Here is a 21,928-nt window from a genome sequence, read left to right on the forward strand (position 1 = left end):
CTAACATGAGACTCAGATGGATTAAGTCTACTTACAAAGTCTTCCTGAAGGCTGATTACATTTTGTTTAAATTTTAATTTATTACATTGCTGTATAGATCTCATCAGTCAGGCATGTTAAGGACACCACTAGATGTCACTGTGTTTTTAATCTTAAAAAAAACTAGACAGAATTATGGTGAGCTTTAACCATCAACTTTGAACCAGGAGGTCACTTTTACACAGGCATTGATCAATCATGAAGTCTGACAGGTGAGTCAAAAGTGTTGTTTACATTGGGAAATACAGTGAAATTGGGGAAAAAATGCAATAATTCAATGTTTCTTTTCTTTGCATCAAGCTTGTCTGTTACTTGCAGCCTTAGAAATTCAAATGATTATATAAGTAGGCTGTGATGGCGGCATGAGCAGCCTCACACTAACAAAGGTCCGGTACCCTTTTTTTTGTTAAGTTTCGGTGAAATGCACAAACACTTAAAATATACACACTTCACCATTTTTGATCTTTCACATTTTCATTAACAAGTTTTTGCACCGTGGTTGACTGACTGGTTGCATACTAGTGATGGGGAGCATGTGTGAAGTAATCCAGGAAGTATTTCCCGAAGCACGTATCGGGGCTTGTATCATTTCTGAGGAGAGATGTCATTGCTTACGTTCCAAGCCTCGGTTCCCAGCTGTACCATGTGACTGGGTTGGAAAGTGGCTCAGATCTTGCTTTATTTATGCTATAGGAAAGAATGTTTTCAAAGGTTAGAGAAGTTGTCACTCCAAAACAAAAAAGAGAAAAATCGATTAAATTCAAACGCAGTTGAAATAAAAAAATCTTACTAAAAATGAATAAAATCTACCCTGGATGTAGGTCATTGTGCTGGTTTAAATGAGCACTTTCACCATCATCTGCCTGATTAAACCAATCCCGTTTTCCAGAAGTTACAGAACTTAAGTTACTTCTTGTGCCAATATATCATGACTATTGTATGAGACTACATGGCAATACAGCTTTGGCCAAATATTTAGTTAGCACACATAAATTACTGACAAAAAATGCAATATGTCATGGATTACGTCAAAGATGCCAGTTTTATACACTTTGGCCAGCAGGTGGCTTCATGTGCACGTGGAGGAAGAATTCATTTTCTGAACCAGTTTGCTAGAACGCTTTAGTGTCTTATGAGGATTCATCTGGCCATCAGTAGTGCATACATTTAGTTAACTTATTTTTTCACATTTTAATTTGGTTGGCTTTAACTTAATATACTGTCTTTTTGAGGTGCCAGTTCCTGGAAAGCTGCTGTGTGTGAGTTGCTCGGCCTGCTAATGAAAAGGAGTCACAGCTGCTGTGGATCTCCTTAATTAGGCCTAATTGAAATCTGAGGAAAGTTTTTTTTTCCTAATAATTACTGTTTAGCATTGTACTGATTAGTTAAGTCTTTGTTATAGTTTGTTTAAATAGATATTTTATTTTCTCCCTTTTATCCGATGTCAGTTTGTTAGGTCAGTTAGTGCTTCAGTTTCCTGTGTTGGTGCCTATGTTTGCCTATGCCTAAATTTGTTTTTGTTGACCTCTTTTATGGGTCCAAAGTTATTATCATGAAAGTTTTGGTTTTTTTGTTGCTTTCTGTAATTAAATATACTTTTTCTAAAATCCTTCTATGCCTCTTTGGTTTTACAGCTTGGTTCCTCAAATAGGCAAAGATTTAAAATGGATTTTTGCAATTATGTGTTTAAATGTTTAATTTAGCTAAAGTTAGCCAGGGCATACACCACACTCATTTTTTTTTTAATTTTGCATGATTTGATTACATATTTAATACTTTATATGGTACCTATCTCTCTCTCTGCAAAAGACACCTACACCTTTTTGTTGTGTAACAAAGATGATACCTCTCAGAGGTATGAGGATGTCTTACAAAATGCAGACTTCCCACGTTTTACATAACAATAACTGCAACACTGTGGGTTTCTACAGAAATTTACATGAACCTCAATATGTGCAGATGTGAAAAGTTTAAGAGGAAAATGAAAATGTGTCTTTCTATCAATGCTTACATATAAGAGCATATTTCTAAATCCAGATTTTCCAGTGTTTATCACTGTTATGTGCTTGGGGGTATGTTCAAGGATCAGCTGAACTGACAGGTCCTACTCAGCAAAGTTATCCAGGTAACTCAGTAAACCGGAATGCTAGTTTATGAATTCCTACAACATGAAAATGATCATTATTCAGCTGAAGCAAACATGTGGTGTGCTGAATGTGCAAACTCATCACATTGGCTTTCTTTAACACTGATTTATGATCATTTTGCTTACAGTAGAGTTTAAACACACTGGATTCTCAGGATGAATTTGATCCAGGTATTACTAACAGTGATCATAAATTTAAAACTATATTCACATGACTTGTTTATAGAGCAGTAATAGCAGCAGTCTGTTAGAAATGAAGATGGTTCATCACTCCTGAGAGAAACTGCACAGTCAAACAGTCAATGCATGACAAAATGTAGTTTACAGCTTTTTCACATTGATTGTGTTAATCAATGATTCAATGATAATCATTGATTTATTATGAAGCCAAAGGTTGCTGGCCTCTGTCCCAGTCATTCTGACCTTTTGGCATTATATCAAAAATGTGACATGATAATTTTTTTTTTAAATACCTACCAATTTTTTTAAATATGTACCATCATCTCTCATACTAAATAATTGGGACAAACTAAAACTGTATGCACACTGTTTTTTGTGCAGCAGTGAATTTTTTTTTAAATAAAAATATTGTTTTTAATGATTGAGTGGTACATATAAATCTTGAGGTTTTTTTTTTTGACCAGTTAGCATTATCATAACACAGAGAGCACCACAGACGCTGGAATGTGATACTTTCAAAGTTGCTTTTGACTGAGATTTGCTGCTATGCAACATTTTGCTTTCACTGAACTTGTAGTGAAGTACATATGTTTTGTTGCACTGTACTTGGATCTTACTGTATATAAGAAATGGATGAAGCCACAAAGATGTCACCAAGTGGGTTTGGCATTGTTTTGAAGCCTCAAGTCTACCATTTCACTCTTGCCTTTACAATCTCTTTTTACAGCCAGAAGTGACCAAATGTGGAAAGTTTAATTGGAAATTTTATGAGAAAAATATGCAGTGTTTAGGCCAAATGTCTAATTAATTGAAGATTTATTTTTACAGGCAGCATCAGCAGACTTATCAGAAGGAATACATGTAGCAGCTCTAAACACTTTGGGTGCTTTTGGATCACAGGAACTTTATATAGCAGAATTTTTGGCACCAATGGAGAAGTTCTTGCTGTTTTTTGTGTATGTTCCCTTGCAACTGTGGACAATAATAGTTTACTGAACTACTTATATGAGGTCTTTTTTTTTTAGCTCCTTTCCCTGAGAGTAGGAATTTCCTTATTATGAGGGTGACTATCTGTGATATAGCTGTAAGCTGACTGGTTCAGACAAAGTGTACAAGAATTTGGGTAATGACCAAAAGTATGAGATTGTGGCTACAACAGCTGAAATGAGATTCCTTCAGAGCTTGGCTGGGCTCAAAATGAGCAATCGGGTAAGGTGCTCACACATCTGGAGGGAGCTTGGAGTAAAGCTGCTGCTTCACTGTGCTGAAAAAGTCAGCTGAGCTGGTTTGGGCCTCCTGATTTACTCTTTTGGAGATTTTCCAGTCATGACCTAGGAAACCCCAGGTAAACCCCAGGATCTGCTGGAGGGATTATATATTCCTTGGCTTGGGACTGCTTCTAAAGGAGCTGGAAAATGTTACTGGGGAGAGGGATGTCTGGGGCTCCCTCCTGAACCTGTTCCCTCTATGAACCAACCTCTGATGATGTGGAAAATGGTTAGAAGTGTACAGAGATCAGTTCAAACATAAATGCCACACCAGAGTAAAAAAAACTATAAAATATAGGCCACATAGAAACAAGCTCTCATAACTAGTCTCTAAAATCTTAAAACACAGAATTCTTAAATTTTGGTGTTTCTGCCAGCGGCCTGCTCACTGTTATTTCACTGCAGCGCTCCTATCAGTTTGAATGATATCAAAGAAAAACCTACTAGGGTAAGTTGTTTGTGGGCTTCCCAATCCCCATTATACTCAAAAACTTTGAATTGTTTGGTCTGAATACCTCCTTTTTTAAGCAAGTGTGCTGGTGCTGTAATCAGTTAAGTACTGGTTCAGCTTTGAAACCCAGTAAGAACCAATTGATTTTTCATAGCTAGAAAGCAACCGCGATGACAAGTCACTAAGTTATTTTAAATGTCTCTTCCAGTATGGGTTTGAATCGCCCTCAAGCACTGTCTGAATTTCTGTGGAGCACCTCAGTGCAGACATTGTGAATGCTGGTCGAAGTGTGTATTCACAAATGGAACTTTCAGTATGAAAATGCCAAACAGCAGGAAAAGAAGAGGAGCACTGAGCTTGTGGTTAGATTGTTGCTTCATCACTACTAATGCTCTGTTTGTTATCGTACATTGCTGTTCTATCTTGAATTACACAGAACAGATACTACACTGGGTTTGGATTTTTTTTTCATGGTGGTCAAAACATTATAGTAGGTCTGATTGATCAACATGACTCTACACTTCTACATCAGATGGTTCTTTGCTCTATGCTCTGAACCAGCATAGAGTTGGTGCTAGTCTAGCATCAGCTTTTGAGGGCTTGATCTGGTTGTTTTTTTGGTCAAAACAGAACTAATGTAGACACTGGCATCAAACTAGCAATTTGGTACAGAAGGCCCCATAGAAAGCTTAGGGAAATATTTATTGATGCAGAAATCCATAAGAAAAACTGATGTTTTTTTTCTTTTATATTGGAGTCTGTAGCATGCTAAAGGTGTTGAGGTCACTTTAAAGCACTGCATCTTTGGCCATCTCTGGATCTACCTTTTTTTACACATTCTTTGATGTGAACTACATCTCTCAGTATGGATATTGTGATATGATACTCTTTGTACCATTCATTTGCAATCTGATTATTTCTTTATATAGAAATTGTATGTAATCTGTTGAATAAATTCAATTGTCACATTCAGTTAGAACTTATGATCTTTCACTTAAAGTATTTACTTTTATTAAAAGAGCTGAATACTTCTTCCCAATTCACAGGTTTTTTTTTCCCAGTACAAGCCATGCACTGACCTTTAAACAGTCAGTCTACTGATTGTGTCACCAATGCTTTCTTGGAGGGGGATAAGTGATCAAGCATTCTGTCTGAGCTTTCATTCTTAGAATTGCATGCAAATAAATCAATGCACAGCTGTGAATGAACACAAGCAAAAATAATATAATTACTTCGAACTTTTTTCTCTTTTTTTATTAAATTGAGATTGAACAGTTCTTTCAATGCATCAATATGACTAAACCTGATACGATATCTATGACTATACAGGGAAGGATTTGGATAGGTGAATATGTGAACATAGTACAGTGCAGTCTTTCTCAAAAAGGCCACCCTCAGTATTCTTGGTTATTGAGTCACATAACACATGTACACACATGCACACACACACACACACACACACACACACACACCATATTAATTTATTCCAATACATTACAATGAATTATGTTTCTTCCTGGATTTTTTTACTCTACTCCTAACTAATAACGTTATCTATTAACCTAATCTGAACCCTAAAACAGCGGTTTTACTTAATGTCCCTACAACAAAGACATACACTCATAATGTAGATCTATAAACATAACTGGGCTACCACAATCGTACCTGGGTCACATGCACACACCTTGTAAAGTTAACTGAGGGTCAAATGACAGGTCACACTTTGGACCTTGCATGGCAGAGGATCTAAATACATCTCAGGAAAAGTGGGCCAAGCTCAGACAGCGCTTTCCACATAAAGGCTACATTATGTCATCTGTGAAGCAGGTGGGACATTTCAATCCTGAAGCATTTGCAGACGTAGGATCTGAGAACCTTAAAGCAGCAGGTGGCAGATGTGTAAGGAAGAGATGAATACACAGGCGTTTTATATTGTTGATCATTACAAAAAGTACACGTTTTACGTGCAATTAAAGCTGGGAAGAATACAAACAGCATATACAGAAATTATTTAATTATTTGCAGAGACACTATTACACTTTATTTTCTTTTAAAAAAAAATTGCAAAGTATTTTGTCAGTACATCTTTTCAGTCTCGTGAATTCATTCATTTCATTAGTTTCATATGAACACTACCGGTTTGATATGCTCGGACCAATCGAAAGTAAGGTTGGGAATTCTAAGGCCGAGTCTAGGTTTCTGATTGGTGCGGGAACCCAGAGAGGGGCGGGGTTAAGCAAATACCTTACCATAACAAGTTGAACGCGTGCACTAACACGAGTGAAAGAAGAGTTTGCAGGGGAAGAAAAGTCTGTGCGGTGAGAAAGTTCTGGGAAAGAGGCGAATGGCCCGACAAACACGAGCTTGAACCGACAAAAGTTACGCAACTGGGGTGTCAGGTATGGACTGTATGAATGTAAACAGCTGTCATAACAACCGTTCTTCTTGAATATTTTTTATGCAGGGCAAGGCACAAAATTTGCATGTTAGGTGTGGTAAAGCACATACCTAAGCGGCATTTTCGTTGTTATAATAACGCTTGGTTTCCTGAATGCCAGTGCTCTCTGGTATTTTATGGCATAGTGACTTTGCAGCTTTGTAGGTCAAGTTTTGGCTTTGCAAGTCATGGGGAGACAACCCCAATTTGAAAAGGGAGTTGTCCAACTCTGTAGCGGCAATCATGACAGATGATGTGCACTATAGATGACGGTCAAAACCCTAGATTGCACATGCAAAAACTTGTCCAAGTGTTTTTTCACTGCAAAGCTGGATTTGATTCAAACCTTAAACTCCGAGACTGCTCAGAAAATATCTCTTATTGATCTTTTTTCTGTGTTAGGAGGGTTAGTTAAAATGCATCATTTATTTTAGGATAGTGGTTAAGCTTAGGTATAAAGTTTATAAAGCTGATTTTCAAGACCATTAGGCCTCTGATCATATTTTCTAATTCCTCAAGCCAATCACACACTTGCTGTGTTTACATGGACCACTAATAGGTTAACGGCCAAATCAGAATATAAAAGGCCTAATGTAAACATGTCAATCAGATAAGATTGATCTGATCATGCTCAATCAAAATGAATTCCGTTTATGTAATTATATAGAGAAGGGTGGTGAAAACCTTTCCTGAATCTGATAGACAGAAAAACATTAATATATATAAACTTAATCTGATTGTTTCTTTCTGATTGAAATAAATAAAACTACACATGCTCGGAGCAGATGGGAGTTAGGGGATAAAATAGTTTCTAAAGTAGAAAATGTGGAGGCAGAAAAATTAAACTGGGCTGTGATGGATACTTTTCATCTTTCTATGAGACCTTAGAAGAACTAAGAATAAACACTTTGTCTTAATATTTTTAAAATGCCTCATTCCTGGACTTGTCATCCAGATTGTGGTATTTGAGTATCAAGTTTGTTTGTTGGCTGAATTGACATTTGTTTTGCATAATTAATGTCACTTTTTGAATGAGTTTGTATCTGTTTGGATCTAGGCCAACTGGTAGTTCTGGTTGACAATGGACCCTAATCCTGAGACAAAGAAGATGACCCCTTACCTGTCAGGATACCACTCCTTTGAAACTCAGAAACTGACCCCACCCAGAGGACCAGGTACGCATAGAGACACCAGTAATGTCTTTCAGCAGATAAAGTGTTTTTATGCCTTCGTGCTAACTATAAGATGCTGTATGTGATGTGTTTTCACAAAAATGCACTGTGACACAATGATGAACTGATGAAATGATGAAATGTTGGTCAAAGGGCAAAGCCGTTGTGACCTTACAAAACATGTATTTCTGCTTTAATTCAGTCAGTTTATTTTTTTAAAAGGTTGACCTTTTTAGTCCACTAGAAAAACCAGTTTTGGAATATTGTCTTCTACTACAGCTTTGTACTAACAGTAAACATTCATGGCTAAACATGCAGTTTGCAATTTTAACAAAATTCCTTCATTGTCTTCACTTCATGTTCAAGACATGGATGTGAACTGGTTGGTGGAGCCAGCTAAACACAAGGAGTTCATTCGAATTTGATGTGCATACATTATAAGGAGGCAAAGGTGTTTTTATGTTTTATTTGGAGCCAATATCTAAATCAAAAATCATCAGGGAGGGTTTTTGTTGCAGATAAACACTTGAGTCTAGTATTAAACCCACTAAAATGATAAGTTCTGTTCATCAAAATTGTCCAGTTAATTCAGTAAACACCCTTGCTGAAACTAGTGCATACATGCTTAGAACATGGAAACGGTGCTAATAAGGATGAAGTAAAAATGTAATTTGCTATATCAACACTTTCCAGAAATGCTGTTTTTCATTTTCTCCCCCTTTATGATGCTGATGACGCCAAACATTATTGCTGCTCATGTTACTTTGACTGTGGTGGCAGAGTACCAACAGCAAGCGAGCGACTCTATACACAGCACCACAAACATTAACTGCCCTTATATTGATTAACCTAACCACCAGTATAATCACTATAGGTGCTGTTAATATCTTGCTGTGTTTAACAAACTGATGCATTTTTAGACGGAAATGCATCAATGATTTACATAATGTGCAGTGTTTTGAACTTTTTAAAACTTGCTGCAATAAACAGTCTTAGCAAGTAGTTTAATGATATAATAGCATGACATAAATAATTTCACTGGGTCTGAGCTCAGTTAAGAAGGACTGATCTGAATATCCATGACTTTTTGGAAAACAGGGATCCATGTTTTTCGTATGGATGCATGGATGACATATCAACAACACTTTGGGAGTGACCATTTAAATTGTGAACACCTAATAACAGTTTAAAATAATTGATCTGTTTTGTGAGATGCATTAACATTATTTATTTATTTATTGCTTATAGCCTGTAAAGCAGTTTTACCAGATGGTGGACTGGCTGCAGTGCAGAGATTTGATCAGAGAAATAAAATGTATTATTAAAGTAGGCCCTTAAATTTAAAATTTAAAAGCATCTTAAATCCAGTATCAGGTCTGAATATAACAAGGTTTCATTTTTAAGATCCACAGCAGTCAGTCTCATTTTTTGCTTAACACTTGCAAAGTGTAATGTAGCACAGCGGTGAACATAACCCCACACATCCCAAATTCTTCTTTTCATTTTTAATGTGCTGCTGGCGGCAAAATCAGAATGATTATGCTGTATGTTACACAACAATAAGATTTCTTAGGTTCAGTGTTTGACATGTTGCCTTTCGTCTATTATGTAATAAAGCACATGGTTTGAATGAATAACATTTCTTTTTATTCTGTTTTTACTTAAATCTTATACTCAAAACCCAGCTGTTTTTGAAAACATTATTTCAACATGTATTTTCTAAAAGCTTATAATAAAGTTACTTAAAAACCAGTGTTCTTTATTCATTCAAATGCAATAAATTAACTGGATTGAAAATGTAGAATTGGTTTAAACATTACAATTGTTTCCATTCTTGCATTCGCTGCTACCATGTTGGAGCAATAATGTTGCATACAGAAAAAGGATGGAGGGGGAGGAGGTGCAGCTTCCAGTCAAAGAAAATAAGACCCTGCAGTTTGCAGCTGCATTCCTGTTTATCTTGGATTTAGTATCATTATAATTGAGACCCTATGAAAAGCTTTTCTAGCGTGGTCACATATATTAAATAAATAGACATAAATCTTCAGACAAAGCTGTTGCAGCAGGGTTAAATAATCTAACTGTAATGCAGCGTCTACTGCACTTTATGGGAAAAAAGACTTGTGAAAGTCAGCAGTAGTTACAAAGGTGGTGTAGCAAAAGCTTTCTAAGGATTAGTAACACACATTTTCATTTTAATGGTTTGTGACTACATAAAAAAAAGTCTCATTACAGTATTTATTAGATTCATAAATGTGAAACCTGTCGTGTCTGCTGAGCTCATTGGTGTGCCATTTGTCACATCCCTATCTCACTGGCTTCAGTAGTCACAATCATGTATTCATTTGTGCGTGCACGTTTTGGCTTATTGCTTCGTCATTTGCAGTGTGAACTTCTGGCCTCTCATTCCACCCAGTCAGCACTAAGTGGCTTCATGGTTGGGGGTACATTAAAGGTGAAAAGATGCTGCTGCTTAAAGAAAAAGTCTACTGTAGGTTGTTTGCAGGGGACAGTGAATGGATGTGGTAGCATAATACGTTTTGTGTTATAGAGATTTTTATTTTTAATTATGAGTGATTGAAACAAAGCTGTGGTGGGCATACAACAAAATAGCATCCACATAAGTGCCAAAGTTGTATTTCCATGTTATGTCTAGACAGTGATTCTACAAGTAATGTCTCTAAATGTCCCTTTTGTATTTCTTTTTATTTCTCTCCTTTCCTCCAGGCTGCAGCTGGCTAGTGGTACTTGCAGCTGTATCAGCCTCGCTGAGTGGCCTGATGTTGGGCTATGAAATGGGCCTGACCTCTGGGGTCTTGCTGCAGCTGCGGGGCAGTCTCTCCCTCTCCTGCAGGGAACAGGAACTGCTGGTCAGCTCCCACCTGGTCGGTGCTCTTCTTGTCTGCTTAGCTGGCGGCCCCATTCTGGATCGCTATGGCCGTCGCTGGTCTTTGTTCCTGAGTGCTGGCATGGTGATTGGCGGAACCATTGCACTTGTTGCCGTGACCTCGCTTGTTGCACTCACACTGGGTCGTGTAATAGTCGGCATGGGTACAGCTTTGTCAGGGACAGCAGCATGTTTGTACATTGCAGAGATCTCACCAAGGGAAAGGAGGGGTCTGCTGGTGACACTGTACGAGCTGATGCTGGTTGTGGGGGTAATGTTGGGATTTGGCTGTAGTTACGCCTTTGCTACTTTGCCTAATGGCTGGGCATATACATTCGGACTTGTAATTCCTCCAGCGCTGCTCCAGATAGGGGCACTTGTCTTCCTCCCACCTAGTCCGCGCTTCCTTGTTGCTCAGGGCAAAGTGGAGCAGGCGAGGGCCGTGCTGACCAGAATGAGAGGTGATCATAAGGAGCATGTCGCAGTGGAGCTCAGGGACATCCAAGCTGGACTAAAAGAAGAATCAGAGCATAGTTTCTGGGAGCTTTTCAGTGACAAGGCTAACCTACGATTACGGCTGCTAACAGGTGTAGCCTTAGTCTTCCTCCAGCAGGCTACTGGACAGCCCAACATCCTCTCCTACGCTTCACCACTCCTCCGTAGCGTGGGCTTCAACAGTGACGCTGCGGCAACTTTGGCCTCCACAGGTTTTGGAGTGGTTAAAGTAGTCGGCACCATCCCTGCCGTGTTGCTGGTCGACCGTGTGGGACCCAAGAGCTTTTTGTGTGTGGGAGCTGTTGCGATGGGAATGTCACTGGCTGCACTTGGTACACTGACGCTGCAGAGTCACACTCAACTCACAAGCCTGTGTAAAAGTCAGACTGCACTAAACCACACAGATGCGCTTTGGGATTTAAACAGGACATTTAAAGATTTGGACCGCAGTGACAATTTTTCCACTGAACTCCCAAGTCTGTGGAGTGCTGAGGAAGCACAGAGAATTGACGCAAAGGGTGATGGGATTGGGAGATCAGGAGGAGAGGGGTCTCATGTTGAAGTGTCTTCCTCACTGAAGTGGGCATCATTGATCAGCCTTCTGGTGTATGTGGCAGCCTTCTCTATTAGCCTCGGGCCAAGTAAGTGCATACTTACTCAGTTTGTCTTTTGTCTTCCTTCATTCTTTTTGCACAGTATGGAAAGACACAAATAAGACTTATTCAGGCTTTTTATCTTTGTCTTTAAATGTCACAATACAAGCTGTTATGCATGAAGGAAAAGCCAGGAAGTGCATTGACTTTTTTCTTTTCCTAACCAGTACTGGATAATTTCTCCCCAACATTTGATGGAGTTATCCTCTGAGATAAGAGAATGTGTCTATTGGGTTCTAATGAGTGCTGCTTGTAACATGTTGCATAATTAGGTACAAAGTACAAGAGTTCCTATTATACAATAATTAGGTTTAGGTAAATAGTTAATAGAAACACTTCAGCTGTCTTGATGAAGCAGTTTGAACCCTAACTAAGGTTTCCCCTTTTGACCCTGTCTGTGCCCTTTGTTTTTCTCTTACTCAGTGGTGTATGTGGTTCTTAGTGAAATCTTTCCAATGGGTGTCCGAGGAAGGGCCGTGTCTGTGGTGTCGGCTGTAAACTGGGCCACAAACCTGCTCATCTCCATGACATTCCTCACTGTCACAGGTTTGCCCAGTTTCATTCATTCTTACCTGACTCAAGTTAATCTAAACTTCATCACACCTGTGGCAGAAAAAAGTACATTATATAGCTGTATTATACATTATCTAGTATTTTGGCTGAGCAGGTAAAGAAAGTGTATTATTTTTTTATTTTTATAGAAAAGATTGGTGTTCCCAATGTTATGTTCCTGTACTCTGCCATGAGCTTTGTTCTACTGGTGTTCGTCATCCTCTGTGTCCCTGAGACCAAAGGCCGCACACTGGAGGAGATATCAAAAGAGCTGGCTAAGAAGTAAGTGGCCACTCACTTGTGTCATTAATGTCATCACCTTATCTTGGGAACTGATGTGCTAGACTGATTGGACCTTTTTGTTTCTTCTTTTATTGCGTTTACCAGGAAGAATTTTAAGGTGAAACTCTTAAGGCATGCTCAGCCTCGAGACAGTCTTCTCAGCAGGAGCACATCCACAGATAATCCAGCAAACGCCTGACTTCTTTCAGGGCCACAACACTGCACCTCAGAGTCAACGGATATTAAACTACGTAATACATGCATATATTTTATCCCCTTTCTATTCAAGCAGAGTCCCATCTTTTTTTTTTCATGAAGCCTCTTGAATTAGTGTTAAAACTAATTCACTAAAAAAAAGTTTAGAGTAACATGTGCTATGAAATCAAACACTTGCCCAAAGTGGGAGTGTTTAATGCTTTGACTCCCTGTATAACTATATACTTGTATACTTGTAATAAGACAAAACAGAAATTTGTTGAGCCCTATGATCAAACCAGTACCTGTTATATAAGCCTAACTCCTTATTTCTTACATTTTATGGGAACAAACATTTTAATTAAGTTTTTTACTGGCTGCTGAACAAAGAAAACAAAGCTTTTATAAGATCTATTAGTAATATTTTAATAGATGATTTAACATCTAGGACTATTACATTAAGAGGCGTGAGAAGTTGTGCGTTGATCATATTATAGTCAAGTAATTAATGGATGGAATATTTTGCAAGGAAAATTATTTTGTGGATAAGTTTTGTTCACAGTAAAAATTGCACATTTTTTTTTCTTTGATTTGTACTTTGATACCTTTACAGATCTTGTTACAAGATGTAGAAATGTTGTAGCCAAGTCTTTAAAAATAAAAAGCAAGTCATTTTCTGAGACATTCTGTTTAACTGGAAATTGCCTTACTTACATCAGGAAATACATACACTACAAATACAGTGGTAAAACATATGCAACAATAGTTCTTTGATGGATTTTTCAAAATTTTTTTATTTCTATACAAAATACAAAAATTCAAGTGTCACAAATCTTCATTTGACACCGATTCAAAAAGTACTCCATTCCACACTGACAACATGAAGTTTGTCAACATATTTCATATCATATGCATACATTATATACAAACATACAGTATCTGCTGCCCATGTGATGCAACAAGTAGTCAGATGTTATGCAACTATTAAAACACTGCTTTCTGTGCAAGACAGTTGTATTCTTAGAGGGGTTTTATTCTTCACATTATGCTCCAATACCTTTTCTTTTATGATGTAATGTATTCCAACACTTTGACAAGTGTAGCTGCTGCCATACAACTTTGTACAACTCCAGCGTGTCTGATTATGTAATTATAAAATGTGCTGTTTCACATTATGCTTCTGCTACTTGTCCACTGCACATACAGCCAATTCTGAACAGTGTTTTGAAAAATTTCCACTTTTCAGACATTAAAAAGCTAATTTTGAATGTTAAGTCACCAGTATGTGTAGTTTTTAAAACTTTTTTTTTTTTTTTAAAGTCTGGGAAGTTTTTAACAACATTTAAAAACAGGAAAATCATATTTCCACATTTATCAAACTTTGGAGAATGTATTCAAGATTACTGTGTGTGGAAAACCATTAAGAAGGGGCACAAATAATGTGTCGGCTTTCTGAATCATCAGTTGTGAAAAGATAAAAAAAAAAAAAAGCTGCAAACCAAATAAAATAAACAATTCAGGAATGAATACATACTGTGAAGGAAGGGATCTGTGTGTCTGAAAAAGGACCAGGTTTACCTTTGTGTCTGATTCTTCGAGCTTGCTGTCTAGCTCTGAACCACAATATGGAGCGCGAATGTTGTGCCTGTGTACACCTCTACAAAGAGATTGTGGACGGAGATTCTTTCAGCAAAGATAAGAGACTTCAGACTAAACATATGAACTTAAAGCAATGACCACCACTTTTAGCTATTAAAATAGTTGGATAAAAATGTGTGTGTCCATGCAATAACACTCAAAAGCAAACTAAGAGCAGGAGCAATTAACTTTCCCAAACTGGAACTGAGGTCATTAAAACTCGGAGATCCAAGTCCAGTCTGTCTTTTAGTTTAGACATTTGTGGTCGTTGCCACATGGTGATAAAAACAAGCAAAACAATCCAAGGATAAGGTGCTTCCTCATCAGCCTTGAGTTCTGTTTAAATGATTTCCTGTGTCTGAAGTGCACCTTTATTTGCAGCGTGGTTTCTGACACTCGAACAGGAGTGGGTAGACCTGCTCCACTGCTGTTGCCACATTCTGTACATTTGGTCCTAAATCAACATATAAGAGGAGGTTAGATGGCATAAAAATGAATTCTGAGTTTGATTTTAAAAACTGAGCAGCTCTGAAACCATTTAAAAAGAGTCACAATAGCATAAATGTCAGATCAGAACTTTGATGTTGTGGATGAAACTTGGTTTTATGCTAAGCTTCATCCACACATACAAACTGTTTCACTCTAGCTAAATTCTTAGAGGAATTGGGTTGTTTACAAACTGCTCTTCTGGTTACAGACTACAAAAGTGCATTACAGAAACATGACCTCAATATCTTAAGCTGGTGTGCCCTCTGTCTGTGTATAACAAAGGGGGCAGATGTGTGTGTGGGGTCATGTGAGAGTGACATACCTGTAACCGTGAGGCTGCCAGTAGAAAACACTTGTATGGTAGCCTTTAGATTTTTGATCCTATATGTAGCAGCAGGATGTAGCTCAGGTTCATAACTGAAATACAAACAAAAACATGGTTGAGCAACAAAAATCTCTGAGAAAACATGCAGTAAAACACGTGTGCAGCTTATGATGCGGTATTTTTTATGCAGAACCTTGAAATGAGGCTGACAACAGCTCATAAAGTATCCAACCACTAGAGGTCATCCTATACCAGCTAACACTCAAAACAAGCCAGTGTCAAAGGGGCTATTAACTTAACCAGTGACAGGTAATATGACATTTTTTCTAATACTTGATCATAATTTATATCTACACTTGTTGGCCACTTTATTAAATACACCTGATCAATTGTTTGGTAAGACAAATAGCTAATCAGTCAATCACATAGCAACTTCATGCATTTCTGCATGTTGATGAGGTCAAGATAACTTCAAGTTCAACAGTAGCATCAAAGTGTGGAAAAAAAGGGGATTTAAATAAAATTGAACATGGCATGGTAGTTGGTACAACATGGGCACCAGACGGGCTGGTCTGAGTATTTCCCAAACTGGTGATCTACTGGGATTTTCACACCCAACCATTTCTAAGATTTACAGAAATTTGAAAAAAAAAAAAAAAAAAAAAAAACATCAGTGAGCCGCAGTTCTCTGGGAAAAAAAAACTCCTTGCTGATATCAGAGATCGCAGGAAAATGGGCAGACTAGACCAAGATGGCTACTTCCAGCAGGACAATGCACCATGTCACAAAGCTTAAATAATTTCAGACTGGTTTCTTGGACATGACGAGGCCACTGTACTCCAACGTTCTCCACAATCAAAATCGAGCATCTCTGGAGCGTGCTGGATCTGAAGATTCTCACCATGGACGTGCAGCTAAAAAATCTGCAACTGTGTGATGCCATTATGTCAATATGGAGCCAAATATCTGAGGGATATTTTCAACACCTTGTTGAATCTATGCAACAAAAAATAAGGTAGTTCTGAAGGCATAAGGTGGTCCAACCCCGTACTAGCAAGGTGGACTAATAAAGTTCCAGGTGAGAATATCCACTTGTCAACCAAAGGAAAAATAGAAGAGACAAGACAGAATCCAAAGTGGAAAGAGTGCTATAGTACAGAGAAAGTACAATCAGTACAATATATGAGATCTAAATATTGTACAGACTTCTTATAGAAAAGGATTTATAGATAGTAATCATAGATACGGTACAGGTTGTGATCTACACTACTACATTACCTTGCAATTGGCCGGTTGTTCTTTGTGAAGTCTACTAGGTGGATTGCAAACGGCATGGAGCACACTGCGAGCACATTCACAACTTTGAAAGCTGAAAAATTCACCTGAACAGACACACATGCACAGATCAATGCATTTACAGGAGAATATTGGGAAATAATATGTATTGCATACCAAATCTAAGTCTAATTTGTGCTCATAATATGCACTATCCTCGTCTTTATTTTCTTTTTACAATTTGTACATGAACTAAGAATGACCTATTTTTATCTGTTTATAATGTAGCTCTGGATTCTTCAGCAAACTCAGGAATCAGTAGAATGTTTTTCCCTCTGAATTATGAACAAGTTTATGAACATGTATTGAGATGAAGACAGTGTTTTCTTTTTTAAGAAATTGAACACAAATTGAATAAAATACTCGTGATGTCTTTTTTAGATTTGAGTACACCCAAGAGGTGTGTAATATGTTGCTTTTGGACCTGCGGAACATGTTGAGATGTGGGCCAGCCAACGTCCAACTTGTTTTCAGAGCACTGGCATGTACCTGTGTCCTCTATCATATGCAAGACTCACACACCTTCCATTACAGATAGGAAAGTAAAAACAAATGCAATAATCAGTCTTCTTCATCCTAATGAAAACAGGGCCAAAACTCCCACAGAGGAATTTGTTTAAGTTAACATTTTAGCTGCAGAGCTCCTGTATCTGCAGGTTGTGCTCATTACATTTTGTATTTTGGTATTCTGTAAATAAGTTAGGGGATATGAAATCATATTTCTAGTTAAATGAAGCAACATTTTTTCATGACAGTACTGTTTTCATACACATTTTATGGAGTCTCATTATTCAGGTTAAAACGGTGAAAATAAAGGAAAACATTCACTACAAACTTGTTTAAGGTGATTATAAACTACGATAATGCTTTTAGATTATTACCAATAGTATATTTTGAAAGGTTTGTGGCTACTCATTTACTCTTCCGATCAAAATGTGCTGAAATGGTGACTATTAGACAGTTCAAGTCTGAGTAACAGTATTTCTACGCTTGCCTTGAATATCAAGCAGGCAATCAGATATGGAATACTTAAATATTAACCTTCATATTAAGCTCCATAATCTCATCATGACATTTAACTTTCTACATATTGCTGGTAATGTTAATTTTAGTTCTATAAGATAAAAAAAAAAACGTGTAGCTCCAGTACAGCAGTTGTGGTGTGTGATTATTCTCACCTTGAAGCCCAGTTTTTGCAGACAGCGTGCTAACCTGCGAGCACCCAGCTTTGCCTCATCCTCGCTGAATAAAAGAGAAGAGGAGGAATAAGTGACAACATTACAGCGTTATTCTTTATAGTTTGGCTTGCAAAAGAGAAACAAACAGTGACGACAACGCATTTAAAGAACTCACAACTGATCTCAACAGCATGCTAATGTCAGTGACAGATTAGACACCAGCACTGATTTCAGCTTTTTAGGTGTGTTTAATCTTTGGTTGAAAACTTTGCATTTATTCCTGATAATGACGCCTAGTAAGTAAGTACTAGCAATTAAATGTTCTGTTTACTGTTATACGTTAACATGCCAGCTCAGTCTCTTTTGAAAGCAGGTAACCATAACAACAGAGATGGAGTCAAATCCTGCTTATACAATTTGGTGCAACACATTAATAAAGCAACATTAAAATAAGTTCCAAAATTATGGCAGATGTGGCCATTTTGATCGTTACAGAAATTTTGACATTACAAATAGAAATGTAGAAATAACAATTCTGAAAAGTTAATTTACAATACTCACTGCAGTCAGTAAGCATGAGCTTCTTTTAATACCTTAAGTTTAATTAAATTTTAATTATCTTACACCATGTTTGCTCCTACTTCAACCTGCAGCCAATTGTACGATTTGTTGTGAAAATCTTATTATGCTGGCCAAAGGGTGGCTGAAAAGCCATCACAAATAACAATTGTGGCTATGAATAACAATAGCTCTAACGTGAAATCAGCTTCTTGGTCTTATGGTTCATATCGACATGGTACAAGTAACATAAATATCTAAGAGGCCAGGCATTATCCTACTGATATCTGACAGGTGAGACAACTAGTCGTCTCTGGTTAAATAACATTTTAATGAGGGATTTCTTGCAAATAATTATGAGAGCTAAATATACTAAATCAACTTCTTGAATTCATTTGAGTTTTTTAAAATTGAGTCAGATGCAGCGTTTATGTTTAAGCATTTTCTGCCTACCTTGTTGCTCCAGTGCAGATGATTTTCCCTGAGGACCAGATTGAGGCCGTTATCATTGGCTTCCGAAGTTTCATCAGGACTTTCTGATTACAAAAAGGCGAAAAGTAGTAATGTTCCTAAATCCTCTATTGTTATATTCTTAATTTGAATATAAGCTTCAACAATAATGCCTCTTTTTCTCAGACTTAGGTTTCTTTCTTACCCCTACTTCAGGCTTATAGATGACGTTGGTTCCCTCTAAGGCAATGGTGCGCAGGTTAAGGTGACATCTGGTCCTGAATGTTGCCACCACATTGGTGACAATGATGTCGAGGGCTTCATCATTGCTGGAATCCATGAGGAAGTGTGCGGTGCAGCAAGAGGACCACTGGTGCTTTCTTCTCACGCATTCATCACCAACACCGCAATCACCATCATTTCATGGTCACGAAGTCAAGACTATATAGAGAAAAAAATCTTCAGTCATTTTGAATGATTTTCAGACAACTGGACCCTGCTTCCCACTATATCTAATTTTATTTAATTCAGAGAACTTCTGTCTGATGATTCGTGAGCTAAATTAACACTCATTATTGTTGCTGAGAATATAGTGTATGTCATATCAATGCTCAGTACTTCTGTACCAGAACCTGAACAAAGTTAACTTAAAAAATTAAGACTTGTCACCTCGACCACCTACGATGAGACGCACCAATCACACAGGCATCTGCAAAACATTAGACGAGCTATTTTAAGTACATACGTCTTTTTTCAGAACTTTCATTGCTTCCTTGTTAATATACTAACCCTAGTCTAGATATATCACTGCTGCAAAGCAAATGTGGGTTGGAGGCGATGATCGAGGTAATCAGTTAATCATTTATATATGTGCATACGTATTATATTATCCGGCGGGATAAAATGTTCCAACATAACAGCTGATTCCGTTTTGAGGTGCATAATTTATAACGCAAATCTTGTTTGGGAAAAATATGCTTTCTAATATCAACTTAACTATAATGTAGCTGTCAAGCATAAATAAAATCCATACTAGTTCAGCGTAACTGCATGCATCGACTTGCTGTTGCCGCTGGAATTTTGCGAAAATAATAGCAATATCTCACTACTGTCTAGCTAGCTAATGTAAGGAAAGCTAACCGTTAGCTAGCAACAAAGATGAGTACACAGGCAGTAATGAATGAAAAGTTGTTAGCATCGGTCGCTAGCAGCTTAGCCGTCTAATGTTAAATTGAGAACAAATTCATACATTTCCAGGTGGCTGTGCGTACAAACGAAAACGTGTGCGTATATAAAATATTTGCTTCAAGTATTTAGCTACCTCGGAGCAGTTAGTCCGACACAAACAAGTCAGTCAATTGGGAAATATGCTGGCAATCTTATTCCTTCGCATTGCCAAGAAAATCTATAATTTCCGCCTGGTCCTTTCAGAATAAAACCGGTTGACCCTGGGTTCATTTCGAAGTACCGTAAACTTCCGGAAAATAATTTTAAAAATAAAATAAACACGATATGATCACAAATGCCCATTGCATACTTATTTTCTAAAAGCAAAACATGAACATCTAAATATAATGCAAAAATTAAAGATGAAAGTACTTCAGTTGCGATTTGTAGGGAAATAGTGACAATTTAAAAAGATAACCTCAAAAACTAAATTCTGAGTAATAAAAATTGTGAAGATAATGGGGACAATTCAAGCCAGAAGAATTAAGTCAACATATAAATAAATAAATAAATAATGCTATTATTTAAAAGTATTTATGAAGTTTTATTAAAATATAGAAAATATTTCTATCCTAATTATATATTTATTTTAAGAAAACATAGTCAATGAAGGACTTTAATCCGGTTGGAAAAAAAAACAAACAAACAAAAAAAAAAAAAACACTTCTCTCCAATTTTAATGTGTAAATTGGAAATTATTCTATTTCAAAAGCATCTTCTCTTAAAATTACATTTAACTAACTGCGTCAAATCGTGAAATGTTTCAATAACAGAACTGAATTTAATAAACACATAAAATTATAATGCATTAAATGTGTATTGAACAAAATGCAACATTAAGATAAAAAAAGCAAATGGTTAACATATTATGACTGTTTTGTGGAGAAAATTGCAAACTGTAATTTGAGCATAGTTTGGGGAAAGAAAATTTGAGTTACTTACAACTTTCTAAATTAAAATGACCTAAAATGACAAATGCCATAAATATGGGGTAAAAAGCTGACTGACTAGTCTAATTTATGACTTCACAAATTAATCTCTAATCTTTCATGTCTGCCAATATCCCACTTAAAAGTCTTACTTAACATCATCTTCAGACAATGTGCAACTTTCTGCAGCATTTTTTAGAGTTAAACATGAAAGATTCAACAGAAATTAAGCACATCTGCTCTGAAAATGCTCCACAGAGAAGTTTGGACAGGATGCTGAAGAAGCGAAGAAGTAAAGTTGGAGGCAGCTGGGAATGTTTGTTTCATTGATAGATGAAAACATGTACAATCACTCTGTGGCCCATGAATGAATTCAGTCAGTGAATGTTGTCTTGGTAATATGTGATATAAGACAGTGACCTATGGAGACATTGATAGCTATACTGACAATTACATGAATGTTTTTCATGCACTGGCATTTTCATTTTGCTTAATATTGCCTGAATATTTAACTGATAAGAATGACATGAGATAAGGTGGCTTAAACCAAAGACAGTTTAATTGTGTGTGCATATTTTATGTTCTTGTTTGTATGTGTTGATATCTATGACTTATTGCTTGATTATGAACATTTGTGCATTGTGTGCTAAACCTGCTCTTCATCTCGGGCCACTACAAACACTTCTCCCGCCTGGCCTGCTCCCAAGCAAAACAGAAAAATAACTTCTTTATGATTCAGCTTTACTGTTATTGTTCTCCCTCCCTGGTTACCAAACTGTCTCTTTCCTCCTCTCATTAAATCCTCCTGGGCTTCACTTGGTGAAATATAGCCTTGTAATCCACATCCATTCTGCACAAGAGCCTTGTTCAGTTGTCCCAAGATGTTTACTATAAAGGTTTAGATTTAGAGTAGATTAGGAAAGTCTGACCACTTGCATTAATGGTCTGCATGTGTTTGTGTGTGTTTTGATGGCTGACTCAGGGTGCAGGAGTATGTTTACGGTTTGTAAGGCTACATCTCACTGGGGCAGCCTCTTCCCAG

At 37.2% G+C, this 21,928-nt stretch overlaps 2 protein-coding genes across 3 annotated transcripts; one reads left to right on the forward strand and one right to left on the reverse strand.

Annotated features, from left to right (window-relative positions):
* The first annotated feature begins 6,365 nt into the window (after positions 1–6,365).
* Positions 6,366–13,439, forward strand: slc2a12 (solute carrier family 2 member 12). The gene is made up of 6 exons (XM_041976148.1): positions 6,366–6,483; positions 7,579–7,696; positions 10,421–11,716; positions 12,152–12,274; positions 12,430–12,562; positions 12,668–13,439. The coding sequence occupies exons 2-6, from the start codon at positions 7,603–7,605 to the stop codon at positions 12,759–12,761; spliced, it is 1,740 nt and encodes a 579-aa protein (XP_041832082.1). The 5' UTR covers positions 6,366–6,483; positions 7,579–7,602; the 3' UTR covers positions 12,762–13,439.
* Positions 13,440–13,542: 103 nt separating this feature from the next.
* On the reverse strand, positions 13,543–20,149 carry tbpl1 (TBP-like 1). 2 transcript variants are annotated; one of them, XM_041976149.1, is made up of 8 exons: positions 20,052–20,141; positions 19,400–19,439; positions 18,936–19,171; positions 18,734–18,816; positions 17,723–17,786; positions 16,488–16,591; positions 15,207–15,301; positions 13,543–14,849 (listed from the first exon to the last, which is right to left on the reverse strand). In XM_041976149.1, exons 3-8 carry the CDS (start codon positions 19,068–19,070, stop codon positions 14,767–14,769), a joined length of 564 nt encoding a protein of 187 aa, XP_041832083.1. In that variant the 5' UTR covers positions 19,071–19,171; positions 19,400–19,439; positions 20,052–20,141; the 3' UTR covers positions 13,543–14,766. The 2 variants fall into 2 exon arrangements, with proteins under 2 accessions (XP_041832083.1, XP_041832084.1); XM_041976150.1 differs by lacking the exon at positions 19,400–19,439 and having other exon boundaries at positions 20,052–20,149.
* Positions 20,150–21,928: the final 1,779 nt, after the last annotated feature.

The sequence above is a fragment of the Melanotaenia boesemani genome, chromosome 22, assembly GCF_017639745.1.
Source record: "Melanotaenia boesemani isolate fMelBoe1 chromosome 22, fMelBoe1.pri, whole genome shotgun sequence".
Classification (NCBI taxonomy): Eukaryota; Metazoa; Chordata; class Actinopteri; order Atheriniformes; family Melanotaeniidae; genus Melanotaenia; species Melanotaenia boesemani.

Bases quoted from the DNA above. Each gene is read 5' to 3' on its own strand.
- tbpl1 (XM_041976150.1), bottom strand. From the start codon at position 19,070: ATGGATTCCAGCAATGATGAAGCCCTCGACATCATTGTCACCAATGTG. The intron at 18,817-18,935 runs GTAAGAAAGAAA...TTTTGTAATCAG, and splicing joins TCTATAAGCCTGAAGTAGGG to AAAGTCCTGATGAAACTTCG. The intron at 17,787-18,733 runs GTAGGCAGAAAA...TCTTTTATTCAG, and splicing joins ATCTGCACTGGAGCAACAAG to CGAGGATGAGGCAAAGCTGG.
- slc2a12 (XM_041976148.1), top strand. From the start codon at position 7,603: ATGGACCCTAATCCTGAGACAAAGAAGATGACCCCTTACCTGTCAGGA. The intron at 12,275-12,429 runs GTTTGCCCAGTT...TTATTTTTATAG, and splicing joins GACATTCCTCACTGTCACAG to AAAAGATTGGTGTTCCCAAT. The intron at 12,563-12,667 runs GTAAGTGGCCAC...TGCGTTTACCAG, and splicing joins TCAAAAGAGCTGGCTAAGAA to GAAGAATTTTAAGGTGAAAC.